The sequence below is a fragment of the Triturus cristatus genome, chromosome 1_2, assembly GCF_964204655.1.
Source record: "Triturus cristatus chromosome 1_2, aTriCri1.1, whole genome shotgun sequence".
NCBI lineage: Eukaryota > Metazoa > Chordata > Amphibia > Caudata > Salamandridae > Triturus > Triturus cristatus.
In genome coordinates, this window is record NC_140580.1 from 1,106,082,656 (window position 1) to 1,106,105,396 (window position 22,741).

The window sequence follows — 22,741 nt, forward strand, 5'->3', positions numbered from 1 at the left end:
TATTGATAAGGGAGGAGGGGGTCTCGGCTGTACCTGACCATATAGTAAGGCGGGGCCGGCATCGGACACGCCGCATGTATGGCGGTCCTGCCGGCCCCCGATGGCCACACAGGGGCGGGCCTGTCGCGCGCAAGGGTGACACGACAGGCCCGTCCTGCCAATCATTGGTCTCTACGCTTGTGGGCGTGCCCCGGAGGTGATTGTAATCACTTCCGGGGCACACATCGCAAATCTACACACAGCTACCTCGCTGCCGACTTTCAAAACTGGCCTGAAAGCCCGTCTTCTCCAATGATATTTTAACAAAAAAAAATTGAAATTAATCTTGGCACAAATATCTACACTGACTCCGTCTCATCAAACGCTTACAACCTTTTCTCTGCTGTATATACCTCTTGCACATTTTGTTTTTCTGGAAATATCTGCCATTTTGAAGATTTCGACCTCTGCGACTATTTAAACCATTTTTAATTTCCATGTAACAAATTATTTCTAATGTAACGCGATCTAGCACTTTTGTTTAATTTCTGTGCTATGTAAATAAGCATAAATAAATAAACATATAAACTAAGACTACATCCAATATATAACTCAGGGTCTAGAATTTAGTTTACATCTCACCAAGTTAATATATTAGACAAGAGCGCGGGGCACTGACGCAGCTCAGATAGATAACATCTGTAAGCACTGCGTGCCTACAACCAAACCATGCTTGTCTTCCTTGGTGCATGTGTTACTTGCTTGATGTGTAACTCACGGTGTGGTGAATGTCCCCCTGCAAGTCCAGAGGACATGGCTAGACAGACAAGATGGCATTACACGGTGTTAAATATATGTGTAGTGAAGCTCTGTGTGCATGTGAACACGAGCACCAGCAACAATAGTGCCAGAACTACTGCTAGCAAAATGCGGTCTTTAGTCACACCATCATTCAAGTGCAATTGAAAGGGGGTGGGGGAGAAGGGAAAGGGGGACCTTGGTGGTATACACCTGTAAGGCCATAGGAAGCACACTTTGAAATCCTGAGTAAGCTGATTTCTGGTCAAAGAAAAATTAGACCCAAAAGGCGTGTTTTGCAGCACACAGTTTCAAATTATTGGATATAAACTGAAGTGATTTGCAGTCAGTTCAGGAGGCTCCAGGAGCAGTGTGGCACAGGGTATACAGACCTTCCAACTCACACAGTGCCACTGTGGTCACACAATTTAGGCTCTCTTCACGCAGTCTCTCTGTGAAGAGCCGATAAGACACAGTGTGTGCAGGATGAGCTTGAACCCACTGCACAGAGTGGGGTTTCCGCACATGCATGCAAGCTCTGCGCTGTCAATGTCCATCAGGGATTTTGTTAACTCCCTGGGAAATCAGTGGCAGCCTCAAAAGTTTTTCTTAGTAGTTTTGGGGGAGGGTCTTCTTAAGCGAAATGGGCTCTAAGGTTCACCCCTTCCTTGGTCCCGCCCCTTCCTTGGTCCCGCCCCCTCCTTGGTCCCACCCCCTCCTTTGGTGGAAGGGCAGTGATGGGGCTGAAGCCCTGCCACCTCTCCAGTCACTTTGGCCTGCGAGACCCCCTCCCACTCCACTCAATGACAATATTTGTAAGGTGGGTAGACCTGGATATGTCATGTTTATGCAGCCACCTAAGCCATTAGACCCATCCATTAGGTTACAAGTACTGCCATGATGCCAGTGTCGATAGTGCGGGAAGCAAAGCATTGCCTCGCTAGGTTTTACACTGCATCAGCATAACAAGAATCACTGCTGTGGCAGCAGCCACATTATGGCAGTAACTAAAGCATTTATATCATGCCAGAGGCTACAGTTCATGCATTCACATTGCCCAAGTATTTATAGCATTCAGGGGCCTAGCTTGGTCAGTGAGATTGGATGGGTGTGAGCTTCAGATATTCTGACAAACAGGCTGCCATGTAATGTTTAAATACACTATATGACAAGCAGGGTGCATTAGAGGGGCCTAAGAGGCAGTGGAAAGGGAGAGGAATGCAGATTGGTAGGAGTACTAAGAGAGAAAACACAATTTTTTGCAAAATAACCAATATTTATGAGGACTTTAAAAACAGAGAGTGAGTGTTTCTGTGCATTTTTGTCTGTGAGTATGTAATCATCCATGTTTTGTATGTAACATGCATTATTAGCATGTGAGAGCCACAGCCACACATGAATCCCTTTTTAAAGGTTGCTTCTTTTTCTGGGTAAAAAGGTGCTTCTTCAAATCAATGGGGCAGTGGGAGGCCCTCCGTGTGATCAAGCCCTGGGAGAGGCTGTGACTAGAACGCATCCATTGGGAAGAGATGGACCCTAGAAGACCCCAAACCCTGAAAGTACTTAAACCAGCAGCATACTGAGGTAAAGTCACCATCTGCCAGTTACCCCCTGCATGCAGTTCCAGTATGTGGTAAACAAAGCAAGTGAATCTGGAAGTAGGAGACCTCCTATGTCCCATAATCTGTCCTTGAAAGTACTATCGCAGAATCAATCAATCAATCAGGGAAATGTAAGCGCGCTACTCACCCGTGAGGGTCTCAGGGCGCTGGGGAGGGAGGGAGTGGAGTGGGGGAAGAGGGGGATAGAGAAGCAGCTCTGCTCAGTCGAAGAGCCAGGTCTTGAGTGTCTTTCTGAAAATGTTCAGGGAGGGGGCGCGTCTGATGTTGATCGGGTGCTCATTCCAGGTCTTGGCGCGATGTAGGAGAAGGCTCATCCACCTGTCCTGGCTCTGCGGATGCCCGGGGTTTTGGCGAGGGCAAGGGCGGCGGATTGGAGGTTTCTCTTGGGTATGTGGAATGTGATTCTCTCGTTGAGGTATTGGGGTCCGGTGTTGTGGAGGCACTTGTAGGCATGGGAGAGTATCTTGAAGGTTACTCTCTTCTCGACGGGGAGCCAGTGGAGGTTCCGCAGGTGTTGGGTGATGTGTTCGTGCCAAGGGATGCCGAGAATGAGTCTGGCTGCGGTGTTCTGTATGGTCTGGAGTTTGCGGAGCAGGGACTTGTTGATCCCGGCATAGAGGGTGTTTCCGTAGTCCACTCTGCTGGTTATGAGTGCGTGGGTGACGGTCTTTCTTGATTCGGGGGGGATCCATTTGAAGGTTTTTCAGAGGATGCGGAGGGTGTTGAATCAGCTGGAGGTGACAGCGTTGACCTGTCGGGTCGTGGAGAGAGAGGAGTAGAGTACGATGCTGAGGTTTTGGGCGTGGTCCGTTGGGGTGGAAGGGCTGCCGAGGGTGATGGGCCATCAGGTGTTGTCCCGCACAGAGGGTGAGGGTCCAAGGACCTCTGTCTTTTTGAGTTGAGCTTTAGGCAGCTTCTTCTCATCCAGGATGCGACATCCTTCATTCCTTCCTGGAAGTTGATTCTGGTTGTGATGGGGTCCTTGGTGAGGGAGAGGATGAGTTGGGTGTTGTCGGCGTAGGATACTATGCTGAGTCTGTGCTGTCTGACGATGGCGGCGAGAGGAGCCATGTAGATGTTGAAGCGGGTGGGGCTGAGCGACGATCCTTGGGGTACTCCGCAGTTGGTTTCCGTGGGTTCGGAGAGGAAGGGTGGTAGTCTGATCCTTTGGGTTCTGCCTGTGAGGAAGGAGCAATCAGTCGAGTGTGGTTCCCTGTATGCCGGCGTCGTGGAGTCTGGCGGTGAGTGTGTGGTGGTAGACGGTGTTGAATGTTGCGGAAAGCTCGAGTAGGATCAGGGTCGCGGTGTGTCCTTGGTCGAGGAGGGTGCGGATGTCGTCTGTGGCGGTGAGTAGAGCAGTCTCGGTGCTGTGGTTGCTGCGGAATCCAGATTGGGAGGGGTCGAGGTTCGAGTTTTCTTCGATGAATTTTGTAAACTGTCGCCCTAGCAGTGAAAGATACCTTATGTAATCTCATCCCAGAGGTAAACGAGACCTCATGTAATCTAATCCCAGCGGTAAACAATACCTCATTTAATCTAATCTCAGCGGTAAACGACACCTCATGTAATCTAATACCAGCAGCAAAAGATAGCTCAAACAAACCCATCCCAGCAGTGAAAGATACCTCATGTAGCCTTATTCCTGCTCTCAAAGATACCATTTGTAGCCTCATCCCGGCAGCAAAAGATACCTCATGTAGTCTTATACCAGCAGTGAAAGATACCTCATGCAGCCTCATCCCAACAGTGAAAGATACCTCATGTAGCCTCACCCCTGCTCTCGAAGATACCTCATGTAATCTCATCCCAGCAGTAAAAGATACCTCATGTAACCTCATTCCAGCAGTGAAAGATACCCCATGTAACCTCATTTCAGGACTGAAAGATGCCTCATGTAACCTCATTTCTGCTGTGAAAGATACCTCATGCAGCCTCATCCTTACTCTTGAATATACCTCATGTAGCCTCATCCCTGCTCTTGAAGATTCCTCATGTTGCCTCATCCCAACAGTGAATGATAAAACATGCAATCTCATCCCAGCAGTGAAAGTTACCTCATGTAACCTCATTCCAGCAGTGAAAGATACCTCATGTAGCATCATTTTAGCAGTGAAAGATACCTCATTTATCATCATCCCTGGTCTCGAAGATACCTCGTGTAAACTCTTCCCAGCAATGAAAGATACCTTATGTAGTATCATCCAGCAGTGAAAGATACGTCATGTAGCATCATCCCTGGTCTCGAAGATATCTCATGTAACCTCATACCAGCAGTGAAAGATACCTCATGTAACCTCATTCCAGCAGTAAAAGATACCTCACGTAGCATCATCCCTGGTCTCGAAGATACCTCATGTAATCTCATCCCAGCGGTAAACGATACCTCATGTAATCTAATCCCAGCGATAAACAATACCTCATGCAATCTAATCCCAGCGGTAAACAATACCTCATGTAATCTCATCCAAGCAGTGAAAGATACCTCATGTAATCTAATCCCAGCAGTGAAATATACCTCATATAAACTCATACGAGTAGTGAAAGCTACCTTATGTAGCCTCATCCCTGCTCTCAAAGATACCTCTTGTAACCTCATCCTAACAGTGAAAGATGCCTTATGTAGCCTCTTCCCTGCTCTTGAAGATACCTCATGTATTCTCACTTAGCAGTGAAAGATATCTCATGTAACCTCATTCCAGCAGTGAAAGATACCTTATGTAGCCTCAACATAGCAGTGAAAGATACCTCATGTAGCATTATCTCTGGCCTCGAAGATACCTCATGTAATCTCATCCCAGCGATAAACGATACCTCATGTAATCTAATCCCAGTGGTAAACGATACCTCATGCAATCTATTCTCAGCGGTACACGATACCTTATGTCATCTCATCCTAGCAGTGAAATATACCTCAGATAACCTCACCCCAGAGGTGAAAGATACCTCATGTAGCCTCATCCCTGCTCTCAAAGATAACTCTTGTACCTCATCCCAGCAGTGAAAGATACCGCATGTAACCTCATCCCAGCAGTGAAAGATACCTCATGTAACCTCATCCCAGCAGTGAAAGATAGCTCATGTAAACTCATTCCAGCAGTGAAAGATACATCATGTAACCTTGTCCCAGCAGTGAAAGATACCTCATGTAATCTCATCCCAGCAGTGAAAGATACCTCATGTAACCTCATCACAGCACTGGAATATAACTCATGTAATTTCATCCCAGCAATGAAAGACACCTCATGTAGCCTCATCCCTGCTCTCAAAGATACCTCATGTAGCCTCATTCCAGCAGTGAAAGATACCTCATGTAACCTCATTCCAGCAGTGAAAGATACCTCATGTAGCCTCATCCCTGCTCTTGATGATGCCTCATGTAACCTCATCCAAGCACTGAAAGATACCACATGTAGCCTCATCACTGGTCTCGAAGATACCTCATGTAACATCCCAGCACTGAAAGATTCCTCATGTAACCTCATTCTGGCAGTGAAAGATACCTCATGTAACCTCATCCCAGCACTGAAAGACACCTCATGTAGCCTCATCACTGGTCTTGAAGATACCTCATGTATCTCATCCCAGCAGTGAAAGATACGACATGTAGCCTCATCCCAACAGTGAAGGATACCTCATGTAATCTCTTCCCAGCAGTGAAAGATACCTTATGTAGCCTCAACACAGCATTGAAAGATACTTCATGTAACCTCATCCCAGAACTGGAAGATACCTCATGTAACCTCATTCCAGCACTGGAAGATACCTAATGTAACCTCATTCCAGCACTCGAAGATACCTCAAGTAACCTCATCCCAGGACTGAAAGATACCACATGTAGCCTCATCACTGATCTCAAAGATGTTATGTGACCTAATCCCAGGAATGGAAGTTCCTCAGTTAACCTTCTTGCAGAAGCAACAGATACTTTATATAGTGTAAGTGCCAGCAACAGAAGATTCCTTGTGGGACCTGAATCCCAATTCTGGAATGTTCTGCATGCGCTCTGATCCCAGCAGTAGAAGACGTCTCTTGTTACCAGATCCCAGGACAGCAAGAGACTGAATTTCCACTCTCCCGTCCCTTGAAGATACCACAGGACCTGGATCATCTCTACAGCCTGGATCTGTGGATATTGGTACGGGACGCCAAAGGTGTTGCCGCAGCACTTTGGACTCAAGAAACTTTTGGGGTAACCAAACCTTAACAATGCACTGTGGGGTTCCCTAATCTAGACACTAGCCCTCTGCTTACAACGTGCATCAAGCTAAAACGTGCCACCTCAGCCATACTGGCCTCATCGAAGACAGCTGCATCCACCCACAATTTATTCAACAGACTATCCCACCTAAGAGACTGTCAAAGCTCAGACAATGGAGGGTTGTCAGTCAGCATAAGGTGTGGGACCAACCAAGTGACCCTGGGTTGGTGGAGTGGACTCCAAGACTGCATGAGGACCAAAAAAGCTGCAGCGATCTTCAACATCCACCTCGCTGCCCATGGTACCCACAGCTGAGAAGCATATTTACGGTGGCGTTTCCCAGCACAATACAGTACTCTGAAATGGACAACCTTCTGGGATTCTATACATGTCTTCACGTGCCCCACTTTTTCACAGCAATGGGGTAGTGGGACAGAAAGTCGTATAGAAATTTTTAAAGTGTGGGAGGAGGCCAGCTTCTCACTTACAGGGACATTGAGTTTGGTAACGGCATTTGACATCTGCAAGGTGTGAATAGCTCATGTGGACATTGAAATGTAGCTAATGGTTTTTCCTTTTTTTTTGGTTTAATTAGTGTACATTTTCGGGCTTCCCTGAGCATAGAATCTGATGCTGTTATCTGACTTGTAAACACATTTCTAACTTCAGCAACCCTTGAGACGCTGCTGCAATCAATCATAGGGCAGCAGATCATACAGTGATGAACCCACCGCCCAGTGATCACGGACGTGATCTCCAGCCCAGTGCCCGCTCTCTCACAGACCGACCTCTGGGCACGCAGGGCGTGGAAATTTACATGATGCTGGGACTCTTGTCCCAAGGGTCAGATTTAATTGGACATCGAGAGCCACTGTAATTATTTATGTATTCTGATCCTCGACTTCATCTGAGGGCAACAAGCGTCATCTTGCAAAGGTGGTTCACCGCATCCTACTGCCGGAAGAACCAGGCGTTACTGGTGTGCAGCAACTAAGGGTACCCACAAGAGCTTAGTTTCTCATGACACACATGGGTTGTACCACACAGGTCAAAAGTACTTGCTTCGCCAGTACGCACAGGGGTTTGCCACAGAGGTCACAAGTGTTTGGTTTGGCACTAAGCATATGCGTTGTATTGCAAACAAGTGCCGTGTTATGGATTATCCACATGGGTTGTACCACAGAGGTCACGTGATTGGATTGGTAGTAAGCACATGGATTGCACCACACAGATCACAAGTACTTGCTCTGGCAGTGTGCATGTGGGTTTTGCTGCACAGGTCACAAGTGATTAGATTGTCAGACCTGCATGGGTTGTACCACACAGGTCACAAGTACTGGCTTTTGCCATTATGCACAAGGGTTTCCCACACAGGTCACTCGTGCTTGGTTTGGCTGTAAGCATATGGGTTGTACTACACACATTACAAGTGCAGTATGGAGGGTTATGCATGTGGGTTGTACCACAGAAGTCACGTGTTTGGATTGGTAGTTAGCACATGGATTGCACCACACAGGTCACTAGTTCTTGCTATGGCAATGTGCATGTGGGTTGTGGCACACAGGTCACAAGTGATAAGATTGTCAGTCTGCATGAGTTGCACCACACAGGTCACAAGAGCTTGGTTTGGCAGTACGCACATGGGTCGTACCACACAGGCCACAAGTACTGGCTTCGCCAGTATCCACAAGGGTTTACCACGCAGGTCACAAGTGCTTGGTTTGGCTGTAAGCATAAGGGTTGTACTACACACATTACAAGTGCAGTATGATGGATTATGCATGTGGGTTGTACCACAGAAGTCACATGTGTTTGGATTGGTAGTTAGCACATGGATTGCACCACACAGGTCACAGGTTCTTGCTCTGGCAAGGTGCATGTGGGTTGTGGCAAACAGGTCACAAGTGATAAGATTGTCAGTCATGCATGGGTTGCACCACACAGGTCACAAGAGCTTGGTTTGGCAGTACGCACATGGGTTGTACCACACAGGCCACAAGTACTGGCTTTGCCAGTATCCACAAGGGTTTACCACGCAGGTCACAAGTGCTTGGTTTGGCTGTAAGCATAAGAGTTGTACTACACACATTACGAGTGCAGTATGATGGATTATGCATGTGGGCTGTACCACAGAAGTCACATGTGTTTGGATTGGTAGTTAGCACATGGATTGCACCACACAGGTCACAGGTTCTTGCTCTGGCAATGTGCATGTGGGTTGTGGCACACAGGTCACAAGTGATAAGATTGTCAGTCATGCATGGGTTGCACCACACAGGTCACAAGAGCTTGGTTTGGCAGTACGCACATGGGTCGTACCACACAGGCCACAAGTACTGGCTTCGCCAGTATCCACAAGGGTTTACCACGCAGGTCACAAGTGCTTGGTTTGGCTGTAAGCATAAGGGTTGTACTACACACATTACAAGTGCAGTATGATGGATTATGCATGTGGGTTGTAGCACAGAAGTCACATGTGTTTGGATTGGTAGTTAGCACATGGATTGCACCACACAGGTCACAGGTTCTTGCTCTGGCAATATGCATGTGGGTTGTGGCACACAGGTCACAAGTGATAAGATTGTCAGTCATGCATGGGTTGCACCACACAGGTCACAAGAGCTTGGTTTGGCAGTACGCACATGGGTCGTACCACACAGGCCACAAGTACTGGCTTCGCCAGTATCCACAAGGGTTTACCACGCAGGTCGCAAGTGCTTGGTTTGGCTGTAAGCACATGGGTTGCACCACATAGGTGACAAGTGTTTGGTTTGGCGGTTGCACTACACAGGTCATAATTTTTGGGGAGTATGGACTAGGGTGATATAGGTTAAAAGCAGAGGCGCAACTAGAGCCATATTTCGGGAGGGGGTTTGGGTAACACACATTTCAAGGGGGGGGGGGTAATTCTTCCAGCAATAGGCAGATCGGAGATGCAGGGGCTCTCACAAGGGGGAAAAAAACAACAAAGCCTCGTTATCAAGTAAATGGTGTTTTAAAGACCTGTGAGGTACTCGGGTGCGGCTGCAGTAAGACAGACGCCAGACCAGCCAGCCCACAGCAGCTCAAAAACTGTCCTCTGTGTGTGTACCCGGCAAGCCCTCTCAGGCTGGGCTGACACACACGAAGCCTAAAGCCCTTCGAGCCCAATGGGCGTTGTATTGGAGTATGCACACGGATTGTACAGTACAGGCCACAAGCTGAACCAATTTAGCCTCATTTGCGTTTGTATATTTCTGACCCTAAATGTAAACTGCGCGAAGGCCTGTGATTGTCGGTGCAGTGTAGGAAAAGGAGTTAAAACTCTAGATACACGTTCCACCTGTTACTTGGTGAAATTGTGAAGAGAGCACGCTAAGAAAAATAATAATATTACTATAAATAATATCTTCACTGTGAAAAACAAGACAACATTTATTTTATTGAAACTGATGTGTATGTAGGCACTGAAACGTAGCACGACATAATGTAAGTATGGCTGTATGGAATGTGTAAAACCGAGGTCGTAAGTCAAGATGTGCAATAGCCATGCCATATTTTCAATAGCTCTACAAAACCATCATTTACAAACAATTGCCAGTGGTTATCCTGAACATCTGGCATGGATCGGGCCCTCCTGGACCTACACTGGGCATCAAAGTACACACACATGAAGTTAACGTTACAAGTGCAGGCAGATTTGAGGCTTGCAAGACAATACTACAGCCATGTAGCAGCTGCTTGGGGGTTCACACAGAGCAGGGGGGCAGGTGTTAAGGGAGCTAGTGTCTGTCACTGGGCGGTTCCTCTGGTTACATTGGAGGGCAGGTATTATTTTGTTAGTTGATCTTACTTATTAAGCAGAGACAGTGCGCTGGATTGTTTTACAATAACAATCAGGCGGAAAAAAAACATATATAAAAGTGCCACATGAAGCAACGCCACCAAAATAGTGGAAAATACAACGATCAAAACCCAGCCTGTTTATGAGTTAAGAAAAGGTGCAAGTGGGTAATGTTTCGGGTTTAAGAATCCTGCGGAATTAATTGTATCTGACTCCATCAGTGTCTCCTTGGCACATTGGCCCAAAAGTGCCTTTATGTACAGTTTACAGGGAGGGACACTAGATCATATGTTAGACTAAAGTAGTTTCCCTACTGATGCCCAGCGCTCTGGCTGTCCTGTAGTGTAGAAACCTAGGAGATCTGGTGACCCGGGTGAACTGGGTTCTAATCCAGGATTCCCCAATTACCCCAACCTTGTGGAATCCTGAAAAATGAGGTTATTACCATGTGCCTCACTTCCGTTAGCTCTCAAATACTGAAAACACTTAAAAACATACCAAACACCTGTATTAAACACCATACACACACTGGGAGATTCTGAAAGCTCCTTGAAGTAGTTGAAGTTTGCAGCGAGGAGCTTTACCAGCTTCATCGGTGGCTCATCAGAGTTATTTTAAATATTGTCTTTACTGGCACAAGGATGCAGAGAAGAGAGACCAAGGGGAGAACTTGCCACACATCTCCTTGTCTCTACCGGAGTCCAATGTTTCAGCCATTTACTCAAAAGAACTTGTGTGAATTCATCATATTTTAAAATTACAATTTTGATTCCCCCTTTAACTAAACAAAGCCCAATGGTGCAGGAACAAAATCAGGCAGTAAACCCACTGGTCTGGGTACCAATCTCGCTTGAGCTTAAATCCGGGTGGTAGCATTGAGTGAAAAATAAAGATTAATGCATGTACATGTCTGTGCATGTCATTGCACCAGGTTTGCACTCGGGCTTCCAGCAAGGGAGTGAGAGCAAACACTGAGGCGCAAGAACAACTCGAAGAACCTGCTTTCAGCACAAATGTATAAACCGGCATAATAACCACTTGCGCCAGTCTCCTCCCTTAGCCCAGGCACTACGCAAGGCTTCGCTTGTGCTCTAAGCTCCTGTAGGTTCTAGGCACCCTTATGTTCTCGGCTCCTGTAGGTTCTAGCACCCTTATGTTCTCAGCTCCAGTAGGTTCTAGGCATCTTTATGTTCTCGGCTCCTGTAGGTTCTAGGCACCTTTATGTTCTAACCTCCAGTAGGTTCTAACACCCATATGTTCTCAGCTCCTGAAGGTTCTAGGCACCTTTATGTTTTGTGCTCCTGAAGATTGTAGACACACTTATGATCTGAGCTCCTATAGGTTCTAGGCACACTTAAATTCTCAGCTCCTGTAGGTTCAAGGCACCATTGCGTTCTGAGCTCCTGTAGGTTATAGGCACACTTATGTTCTGAGGTCCTGTATGTTCCAGACACCCTTATGTTTTCAGCTCCTGTAGGTTCTAGGCACCATTATTTTCTGAGCTCCTGTAGGTTGCAGGCACACTTATGTTCTGGACTCCTGTAGGTTGTAGGCACACTTATGTTCTGGACTCCTGTATGTTCTTCTAGGTATACTTCTTTTTTTCTCAGCTCCTGTAGGTTCTAGGCACCCTTACGTTCTAAACTCCTGGATTTGTAGTTCGTAATGCTTGCTTCTCCCAGACTCCAAAATGCAGAAGGGCTTGGAGACATGCCCAACCCCAATGAGTTTAAAGATTAGTGACAGCTCTTCCAGCAACAGCACAGGAAAAGGCAGGGAGAGTAGGAGATAAAGGCATGTACCCTCTGTTTTAACCCTAATGCCTGAGGCACCTTCAAGCCTCTCTGGATACAGCAGAACACTCCAGGAAACAAACTGAGACCTACATTCAAGCTAAAATACAAATGGTAAACCTGAGAAGTCAAACTGGGACACTTCGTTCAACACCCTCTCGCAGAACCACCATTTTGTCCAGGTTAAAATGGGAAATGATTCTAATGATGTCAGCATGGCCATAGTCACCAGTGACAGGGCTAGCTGGTAATTATTAGGACTCCTCGTATACTCACAAGTGGAAGACTGGCTGGCCTGTGACTTGACCAAGAGCATTGGTCTTCAAAGTTTGTGATGCTGAGCCCCTCTCAGCACAAGGGTTTGAATCAGGACCTCCTTAAACTACCGAAGGGGGCGGTTGGAGTCGAAGGCAAGAAGGACTACTCACTTGTCAGCACATTAGGAATTCCACGGGGGGGGCACACTCAGGCCCCCTCATCAAAGCCAAATCCAGACCTCCTTTGAAAAGTGCAATCCTGACCTTTTTCTACAAAGTCCTGTCCTGAACACTGTGCACATTTCCACCGAAACTCAATCCACAAAGCTCCCCCTCAGGCAATGCCCTATAATGACTTCCTACGCAAGTACCACCTGCAAAGTACCAGCCAGACACCACCCACAAAGCACCAGCCAGACACCACCTTCAAACCACCAGCCAGACAAAACTTGCAAAGCACCACCTGCAACGTACCAGCCAGACACCACCTACAAAGCACCAGCCAGACACCACCTTCAAACCACCAGTCAGACACAACCTGCAAAGCACCACCTGCAAAGTACAAGCCAGAAACCAAAGAAAGCCACACCCAGACCTCATTCTGCAGAGCATCATTCAGACACCCTGTACAAAGTTCCATTTAGACACTACATCCTCAAATTCCCATCTGGCTCCCAATGAAAAGCTCCCACTAAAGCCCGCAGCCCCTGTCTTCAGACCATCAGGTAGAGACTATCTGGACTCCTTTAATTTCAAGGAAAGAGTACCAACAGTGTGCAGTACTTTTAGCAGGAGAGTACCAGCAGTTCTCAGTAGCGAACAGGTCCTCTGGAATAGTGCGTACTTGCACTTTTGTATTTCCATTCCAATCACTGTCGGTCCCGAAATCCTATTCATGAAATTCCCACACAGCTCCCTGCCCCCCCCCCCCCCCTCTAAATTCTACCCGAGTCCCTTCCTTGAAAGTCAGGGCCAGTGCTTCTGCCAATAACCCCAGTAAACGCAACCCACATAGATCCATCCCTCTTCAAGCCCCTTCCAGACTTCAGATCTTTGCACATTAACACATTGGCATTATCACACTAATGTTTTGCGACACTATGCTATGTTTTTACGGCCAATCAGATTTGTTTTGTTTAAATGTCTGAAGACAGGTGTAAAAAGAACTGCAAAGTACTTTTCTCAGTACGATGCCCACTCCCAACTCGCTTCCTAAGTGAGCTGAAATGGACACAGCGAGAAGACTTACTGTTCAGGACTTGAACCAGAGCTCCTTTGACTTTCAATGGCCATGTTGCTCTTGGGCCGCTTGGGTACCTGTGGCCGCGGGGGTCGAACCTAGGAAACAGAGGGAACATATTACAGGATAGCCACAGACCAGCCACTCAACGGGATGGAGAACAGTAAGAATGAGAATAATAAGGTAATTTATGGCAATATTAACAACAGCAATTAACAATACTCTTTCCAAACACTCTACCATTTGTAGGGTGTCTCGGTGCTCATTAATTATGAATCATCACACTGTCCCTTGTTTTATCGAACTTATGAAAATGAAACTATGAGTGGACATTGCAGGACTCAACCTGTGGCGGGCAGCTTACACACATTACTCTACAACGGAGGCATCGGGCCACCGAGATAACCTAGCGGCACACTCCCATATCTGCCACAATAGAGAGCATTACAGTGCACTTTGACATCATGGAATAGATTGTACTAAATAATGCATGGCAAACATTTGGTTACGTTTACTTACACATGCACATTTTGCCTTACAATACTAGAGGATTTCAGACTTTATAACTGGATGCTTTTAAAACCCACATCCCATAGAAAGGAATAATCAGCCTGGTAGGGGGAGGGGTATTGAAGCTGTCGTGTAATTTGCAGCAAATATGAGAGTCAAAATAGCGATAAACGTGTTTTAGGACCTACATTGAATTCATATTTTGCTGACTGACAAAGGCATTTTGTGTTATGAGAATCAAAATAAACAACTGTCAAAAACACAAAGTGTCCAATGAGTATGTTAGTCCGACCTTGCCGTCTCGTGGTTCTGACGACATTTAGAAACCACTTCACATGTGTTCTTTATTATGTCATCATGGTATGTTATGTTATGCAGATTTGTAGAGGGCACTTTCCCCCGGGAGGGTATCCTAGTGTTGAGCATGTGCGAGTCTATCCAAACGTAAGGCCCAGTGGGTCTGCTCGAAATGCCAGGTCTTCAGCTTCTTGTGGAATTCAAGAAGTGAGGAGGAGGCTCCGATGTGTAGCTATAGGAGCGATGTAGGAGAAGGCTCGACCGCTGAATCTGGTTTTCCATATGCCGGGATGTGTGCAAGGAGTCCAGACAAGTGGAGCTGTCTGGAAGGGTTGTGAAAGCAGATTCGATTGTTGAGGTATGCTGGGCCAGTGTTATGTAGTGCATTGAAAGCTTGAGGAGTTTGAATTGTGCTAGTTTGTGTATAGTAAGCCAGAGGAGCTCCTCCAGGTGTGGTGTGATGTGTTTCGCAATGGTAGCATTGGCTTTTAATGCACAGTTATCCATTATGTAGATTATACACATTTCCACCTAAAAAGACTTTGTTTGAAGAAAAGTTATAACCTAAGAAATACTACCATTTACCTGTTATGCTGAGCTATGCAACCTTTTCTCATGACTTCACCCTAATTCTCCAAATGCATTGTCATGGTACCTCAGTTTTGCACTGTTATGAGGTGATTCTCATGAAAAATAGAATTTGAAAGCACTGTTTTTGTGCAATGAATATGGCAGCATTCTTGTTGTAGTGAACAAGGCGGCAAGACCGCCGAAACGAGTCTAGCCAGCAATGATGGAATAAAGCATTTTTTTCTTTGACGATATAACCCATTGAGTCAGCGCCTGTTTTACGTACCTTTGAACCAGAATTGGTAGAATATATATACATATATATATATATATATATATATATATATATATATATACATATATATATATATATATATATATATATATTCACGTCTGTATATATATATATCCAACAAACAGCACCCCACGGAGACAGGCCACTACACATAAGTAGTTCGATTATCTTTAATTGCAGCTTGCCAGCCGGGATTTTCAAACAAGCACACAGCAAAATGAGCCAAAATCGTTTCAGGACATAAATGTCCCTTCTTCAGTGGCAAATGTAGAAACAAAAGAAGCGGCAAAAGTCGGCACCTTTATATTCACAGTCCTGCCTCAGTGAGCGTGGCCAACCGCATGGCCTCCTGGACCTTGTGGTAACACAACATATTTCCTCAGGTGAGTCCGCTCCTTATTGCTCCCAAATATCACATATCATATTCCCAGTGGAACTGTGAGCAAAGTTCAAAATGCCTGTCTACGCTTTGTAGATGCAATTACGAGCATTGCGCTAAAAAGCACTGTGTATCCACATGCCAACACCACCTGGCACCGGCATGGACCCGCTAGGACACGGTGGGCCTCTCTCCTCGCAGCAGGGTGTAGCTGCTATTTAAATCCAACAAAGAGCACCCCACGGAGAGAGGCCACTACACATATGTAGTTCGATTATCCTTAATTGCAGCTTGCCATATATATACATAGATACACATATTCGCTTAATGTTTGATGTTGCTTGATTACAAACGGGGCAGACACAGATGCGGTTGCTTCGATTTCAGTTTATTCGGTCAGTCTTTAAGCGTTTCGTCCGCCTCGACGGCCTTGGTCATTTGACATGTACGCGTTGTGCAGAGATATATATATATATATATATATATATATATATATAAATATGTATATCTTTATACTATAGCTCTCCTTCCGCTTACCATATCATATCTATCTATATATTCACTGAAAAACCCATAGGTTTCTGGGACGTTATAGTTAGTTGGACATTTTACTCGTACAAAACCAGAGAAATCCGGCGGTCATAGTTAGTTGAGCTAACTATAACTCGCGCCCCTGCAATGCACTGCTGATGACGTCACATATTGCGTCATTCATGACATGGTCAGTGACATCACTGATGACATCATCCAGTGACTGTATGTTATATATATATATATATACACATACCAAGGTGTATTGAAGAATGAGTGGGTGTATGAGTATCATCTGCATGGATGATTTAGTAGGTGCATGGCTGACTGTATGTGAGTGATTAAACGTGTCTTACTGAATGCATGGGTTAGTGACTAAACTGTGTAAAGGTCTGTATCAGTCTGTCCGTTGGTGTGTAAGCGGTTGAATGGGTTGGTGAGTAGCTAAATGGGTGTGCATATGGGTTATCGATTGATTGTCTCAGTATCTGCATGGGTGTCTGAGTGTCTGTGTGGGTAGGTGGGTGTGTGTGACTATGCATAGATGTGTGAGTGGGTGATTCACTGGTTGTATGGGTTCAAGAGTGCATCTGTGATGGACTCTGTGGGTGAGTGTGTGTATGGGTGTGTTGGTGAGTGAATGAATGTCTCAGTGGTACATGTGTGAGTAACTACATATGTAAAAGGCAGTATATGAGTATATAAATGACTATATGTGAGAGTGAGTGAGTGATTGTGACAGTGGCTGTATGGATGAGTGTGAGCTTGTATCAGTGATTCTAAAAGGGAGTAAGTGTGTTAGTAACTGTATGAATAAGTGAGGTAGTGTGTGTACAACTGTATAGGTGAGTAAATGAGAGTGTGATTGATTCTTTGCATGACTGAGTAGGTGTGTGAGTAACTATGGGTGAGTGGCGGTGTGTGAGTGTCTGTATAGGTGCATGAGTGCATATGATAGTGCTGTATTGAAGAGTGACTGCATGTATGAGTGACTGTATGGGTGAATAAGTGGATGTGTGTGTAGAGCTAGGAATCACTGAGTGGGTATGTAGTAACTGTTATTGGTGTGTCTAGGGTTTCGAAAATGGTAGTCTGTATTTTAGAGTGGGTGTATCAAAGGTTATATTAGGGTATGAGGAGGTGCATCAGATTATCACGTGGATGATGTCATCAGTGATGTAACTTGAGATGTCATCATTGATTACATCGGTGATGTCACTGAACATGTCATGAATGCTGTAATATGTGACTTCATCAGCAGTGCATTGCGGGGGCGCGAGTTATAGTTAGCTCAACTAACTATAACGGCCAAATTTTTCTGGTTTTGTATGAGTAAAATGTCCAATTAACAATAACGACCCTGAAACCTATAGTTTTTTCAGTGAATTCCAAATGTTTTTAAATGCTAATTTCAAACTATGCCTACATAGGTATGACATATGCAGAAAGAGCAAGAAAGGCCCAGAAAGAAGCAATAGAAATACAGAAAGAAGCAACAGAGGCGCAGAAAAGGGTCCTTGTTGCAAAGTCATCCTGTGTGCCCAACTTTTTGCTGACGGGTACTGGTGGTAACTGACTCTGACTAACCAGGCCTAGAGCCAGTGCTATGTTAAAAGATACTTAGAATACAGTGGAAACACCTTCATACACTAGGGTACACTATGGGTTGGGGTACCCCTGTGATGGGCATGACCTCCCCTGTAAGGCCCTAGTACATAATAGGGCAGGGGGATTGAAACTACCTCTAAGTCAGAGGTGCAGAAAGATGCTTCTTTAACTAGTAGTCACATTTGCAGAGTGGTAGAGAAAGGGTGCTGGGCCTCCGACCAGCCCCCAGGAATTCCACTGCTTAGGACTTACAGGAGGTACCAGGAGGGCTTCTTCGACCCCAAAGTCCCTCAGGAGTAAAGTGGACTTTATCTCCCATCCCATAGTCTGCCAGCAGGCGCGTTTGCAGAGTGGTGGAAAAAGGGGGCGTGGTTCCCAAAGACATTTTAGCAATCCTACTGTGTGCGAGTTACTGGAGGTAACAAGATTGGTAGTTGCCCCCCAAGGACATCCTTGGGGCCAACTACCCCTCCTATTACCTACAGCAAGTACCACACAGCAGGATTGCTAAGTTCTCATATCAGGCCACGCCCCCTTTGCCTACCACTCTACAAAACGCGCTCCCTGGCACGCTCCTGGAAGGCGATTGAAGTCCCCTTCACTGCTGGGGGTCCTTAGGGGCCAACTAACCTACCTCCTACCTCCAGTAAGCCCCACACAGTGGGATTGTTGAGAGGTGGACACAGGCCACGCCCCCTTTCTCCACCACTCAGCAAACATACCTCCTGGCACGCTATAGGTTGGGGGATGAAGTCCCCTTTCCTCACGAGGGTCCCTGAGGGCCAACAAGCCCACCAGGTACGTCCAGTAAGCCCCACAGAGATGGATTGCTGTGAGTGGTCCGAGGCCATGCCCCCTTTTTACACCACTCTGCAAACACGCCTCCTGGCGCACCGCTGCCCGGGGGATGAAATCCACTTGTGTCCTGAGGTCCTCAGGACACAAGAGGACCTCATTGTCCCACCAGCAGTACGACAAGAGGAGCATTTGCAAAGTGGTGTAAAAAGGGGCGATGCCTAGGACAACCTCTCTGCAATCCAGCTGTGTGATGCTTACTGGAGGTACCTGGTGGGCTAGTTGGCCCCCAGGGACCATCAGTATTCAAGGGGACTTAATTCCCCAACATAGAACGCGCCAGGGGGCGTGTTTGCAGAGTGGTGCAGGGAGGGGGCGGGGCTTCCGGCAAGATGACGGCTTCTTTTTATTATACATCATTACCGTGGCTTACAGCATTTGTCTAACTCATTATGCTGCTAAACTACACCTCTTTCCTAAACACCGCTATGGAGGTGGAGCCATGGTTTTTAGAATAGTGTCATACCCACATATTGAACCTCTTGCAGTCCAGCATTACGAGGTCCCAGGTGCGCCCTTGTTAAGTACCGCACCCTCCCGGTTTTACCAACATTGCATCACTGAGGTACCAGTAACTCCAGGGAGAAGAGGAGGTAACAGATATTATAGTTGGAACCCTGTGGTTCTCCTGAGAAAGGAAAAAAGTCCTGTGGAGGTCTGTACTACTAATTCTGATGACCCCCAGCAAACCACCCATTACCCAGTGGCTTCACCCAGAGATTGTGTCTACTTTCAGCAGCTGGAAGCCCAGGAGAATAGTGCCAGGTAATTCTAGAAGGGGCCAGTTACTTTGTTACTCGGCCCTTCTGTAATTCAGGGGGTGCTGTAATGTGACGCACAGTGTCGCTTCTGATGCCCGGCCGGCCACAGCTAAACAGTTCAAATTAAATCCGGGTGGCCACTAAGGAAGACATTTTATGATGATGTAGTGGCAGGAAAATTAGGTGGTTTCTCCTGGATATAGAGATAACAGAACACTAAAGAAACACCAACAAACCTAGGCATGACAAATACTTTGTGTCAAACAGTACATTTCTGCAAAAAAGTAATGATTAACTCTTTGAAACTAAGGCCCTGCTTGATGGAACTGCCAAATTAGTTCACGATTGGGGCCATTAGGGCACAGGTGGGTGATAGGAGTACACCCTTGTTGTGAAAATCTCTCTTACATTACCCCAAACCACGTTCACCTTAAAACTGTCATGCCACAGGGTTTTATTTAGCTTACACGCCTGTCAAAAATTTACAAATTGATTCAAGTTTGGGTACACCCAATATTTGGCTCCACCTATCAACGTCACTCTCTCTCTTACTCACTCGAAAAGCGGCCAGAGGGTAAACGAGGCAGGAATACCCATTGGGCACATTTTTTTTGTTGCAGTTTTATATAGTACGAATTCGACCCGAAGGTATCAGAGCGCTTTACATGAGCCCCAGTTGCATTACAGACAGACACTTTGATGTTTTTGAGCATGGGGACCTTAAGTGATTTGCCCAGAATCAAAGGATGTTTGAGCCTCCCGCCAGACTAAAACCTGGGTCCCCAGCTTCAAAGTCGGTCACTCTAGCCGTTAAGCCACAGCCATACAAACATATTAGTGCACATATTTATATGAGAGATGATTTTCCTGGATGTGTGCATGATCTTGTCATGGAAAACAAGCCTGCAGACTGGAACCCCTAAACTGCAGCTTAGGAGAGGGAACAAAAATTAGCAATAGCAGTTCCATGATTGTGAAGAAAGCACACCTCATTATCAGCCATAAAAAAATCTTACACCCTAAAATTATAAGGGAATCGTATAAATTTGCAGTGGCCAAAAGGGAGTACACACCAACACTGATGACCATGTGTCGCACAATGGTGACACAGCGGCTCACATTCATTCCATCACATAGATTGAAGCAAATGTGTCGGAAAATAGAACTTGCTGGAACGCTCTGCTCTTTTGCAGTGCACATCTGCCTTAAAAGATGTTTGCAAGCTCCCACCATAAAAATGAGATATTATTTTGAATAGTCAGTAAAGCCGTTAACCAACATGAATTATTTTGGTACTAATTAAAATATGCTTCACATTTTTTCCAAGTTCTCTGGAATTGTACTTTTATACTTTATTTCAAATTGCTTTCTTGACATGTTTACAGATCTGTTTCTAAAAATGCTCTGCAAGCCGGCAGTGTTTTTAATTGCTAAATAAAGTAGGGATGCGCGTCTAGTGTGAGGTGTTCAAGGCGCCTGAGATTTGCGTCAGATCGATCAGAAGTGTTGGGGAAGGGAAGAGCTTTGGGCAGTTACACCCAAATTCACCAATGTTTTTGCCCTCTTAAGCTCCACATAGGCTTTTGGACACTTAAAATACACCACATATACTACTTTCCAAACTTCATTTCACATCATGAGCCACGGAATCATGAATGAAGGAATTTTACATTTTCCTAGTGTGCCTACATATGTTGCTGCCAATAAAGAAGCTGGAAATGTTACACTTCTAAGTGTAAGGGATTGGCGGTAGTTTTCCAGGTGAGTGGTCCTGCAAGCACTGGCCGATATATTTGCAGAAATTAAGGCAAATGTACTTTTGTCTAAGGAAGGATTAGGCACTTTTCCAGGCTACAGAAAACGTTAAAATGCTTCTCCATAGGAACAAAATGTATTAGATTACCACTGACTATGCCAAGCATCTAAACTAAAATATAAATTATAATTGCTATCTATTAAGAAGTAGGCCAGTGCTGTTTCCTTCACTTGCTTCCTCACCCTCCAAATGTTAAGATGGTTTCCAACCAACACTAGGCAAACTGTCAAACAAGCCCTCATCCCTAGCCGACTCGACTACGGCAACTCCCTCTATGTAGGAATCACCGGACAACTCACGAGGAAACTTCCAGGCCATCCAGAACACAGCAGCCAGACTCACCCTCGACCTCCCGGGACAGAAGCCCATCACCCATCACCTCAGGAAACTCCATTGGCTACCAGTCGCACAGAGATGCCAGGTTCACTCCGCTGGGCAAACAGCGGAGGCCGCTCCTTCTCCCACCTGGCGGCTAAGACCCGGAACATCCTCCCCCTGTACCACAGAGCCTCAACATCGCTTCAACAGTTCAGGAAGGACCTCAAGACATGGATGTTCAACCAATATGAACAGGTGGAATGATCCTGCAGCAAGACCCCACAGCGCCTCGAGACCCTCACAGGTGAAGCAACCGCGCTATACAAGTCCTGATTGATGGAAAATTATTAATCAGTCCTTTCACCTTTCATACCATAATATTCACTCAATATTTCAGAGCTACAATCAGTCAGTCATCCTCACTCATCAGCACTCAGTCCTACTCAGTCATTCCATTACTGAGTCCACCTCAATAATCCAGTTACCATCACTTAGAACTTCTCGCTTATCCACGTAGTGTAATTTAGTCCTTGTCACGCATGTAGGTATTATACGTCACTTTTCATCACTCATCTAATGACCATATTGCAGTCCTGCTCACCAGTTACCATTGCTTAGACGTCCTCCCTTGCCTACCTAACTTAACTTAGTCCGTATCATTCATCCAATTAACATGCATATCCTTTCTCACTCATCCAATTAACATACGCTTGCCCTCCTCACTCATCCTGGTAACATTGCATTCCACTACCCAGTCATCCAGTTATCCCTTCATTCCAGCCACTCACCCAATGACGGCCTTTATACTATCCACTCATCTATTTACCATCACGAGGTCCTCCTCCTCCATCCAGTTGACATAACTCATTCCATCTCAACCACCAAGTCAACCTCACTTAGCCTTACACCACTCAACTGCTGGCGTGACTTAGTCCTCCTCCTCCATTGCTACCATAACTCAGTCATCCTAGCTCATACAGATACCACCACTTAGTTCTGCCGAGTCATCCATTACTATTACTAAGTCAACATCATTAATGTCGTTACAGTTAATCAGTACTCACTCAACCATTTCCCATCCTTTAGTCTGC

At 45.9% G+C, this 22,741-nt stretch overlaps 1 protein-coding gene across 4 annotated transcripts in view; it reads right to left on the bottom strand.

Moving 5' to 3' along the window:
* DENND1A (DENN domain containing 1A) overlaps nucleotides 1–22,741 on the bottom strand; it is a 1,317,400-nt gene that overhangs the window by 64,840 nt on the left and 1,229,819 nt on the right. For all 4 annotated transcript variants that reach the window (XM_085613741.1, XM_085613740.1, XM_085613739.1 and 1 more), the window contains one exon: nucleotides 13,720–13,808. In XM_085613741.1, coding sequence (XP_085469867.1) covers nucleotides 13,720–13,808 — 89 coding nt within the window. The remainder of the gene's footprint in view (nucleotides 1–13,719; nucleotides 13,809–22,741) is intronic.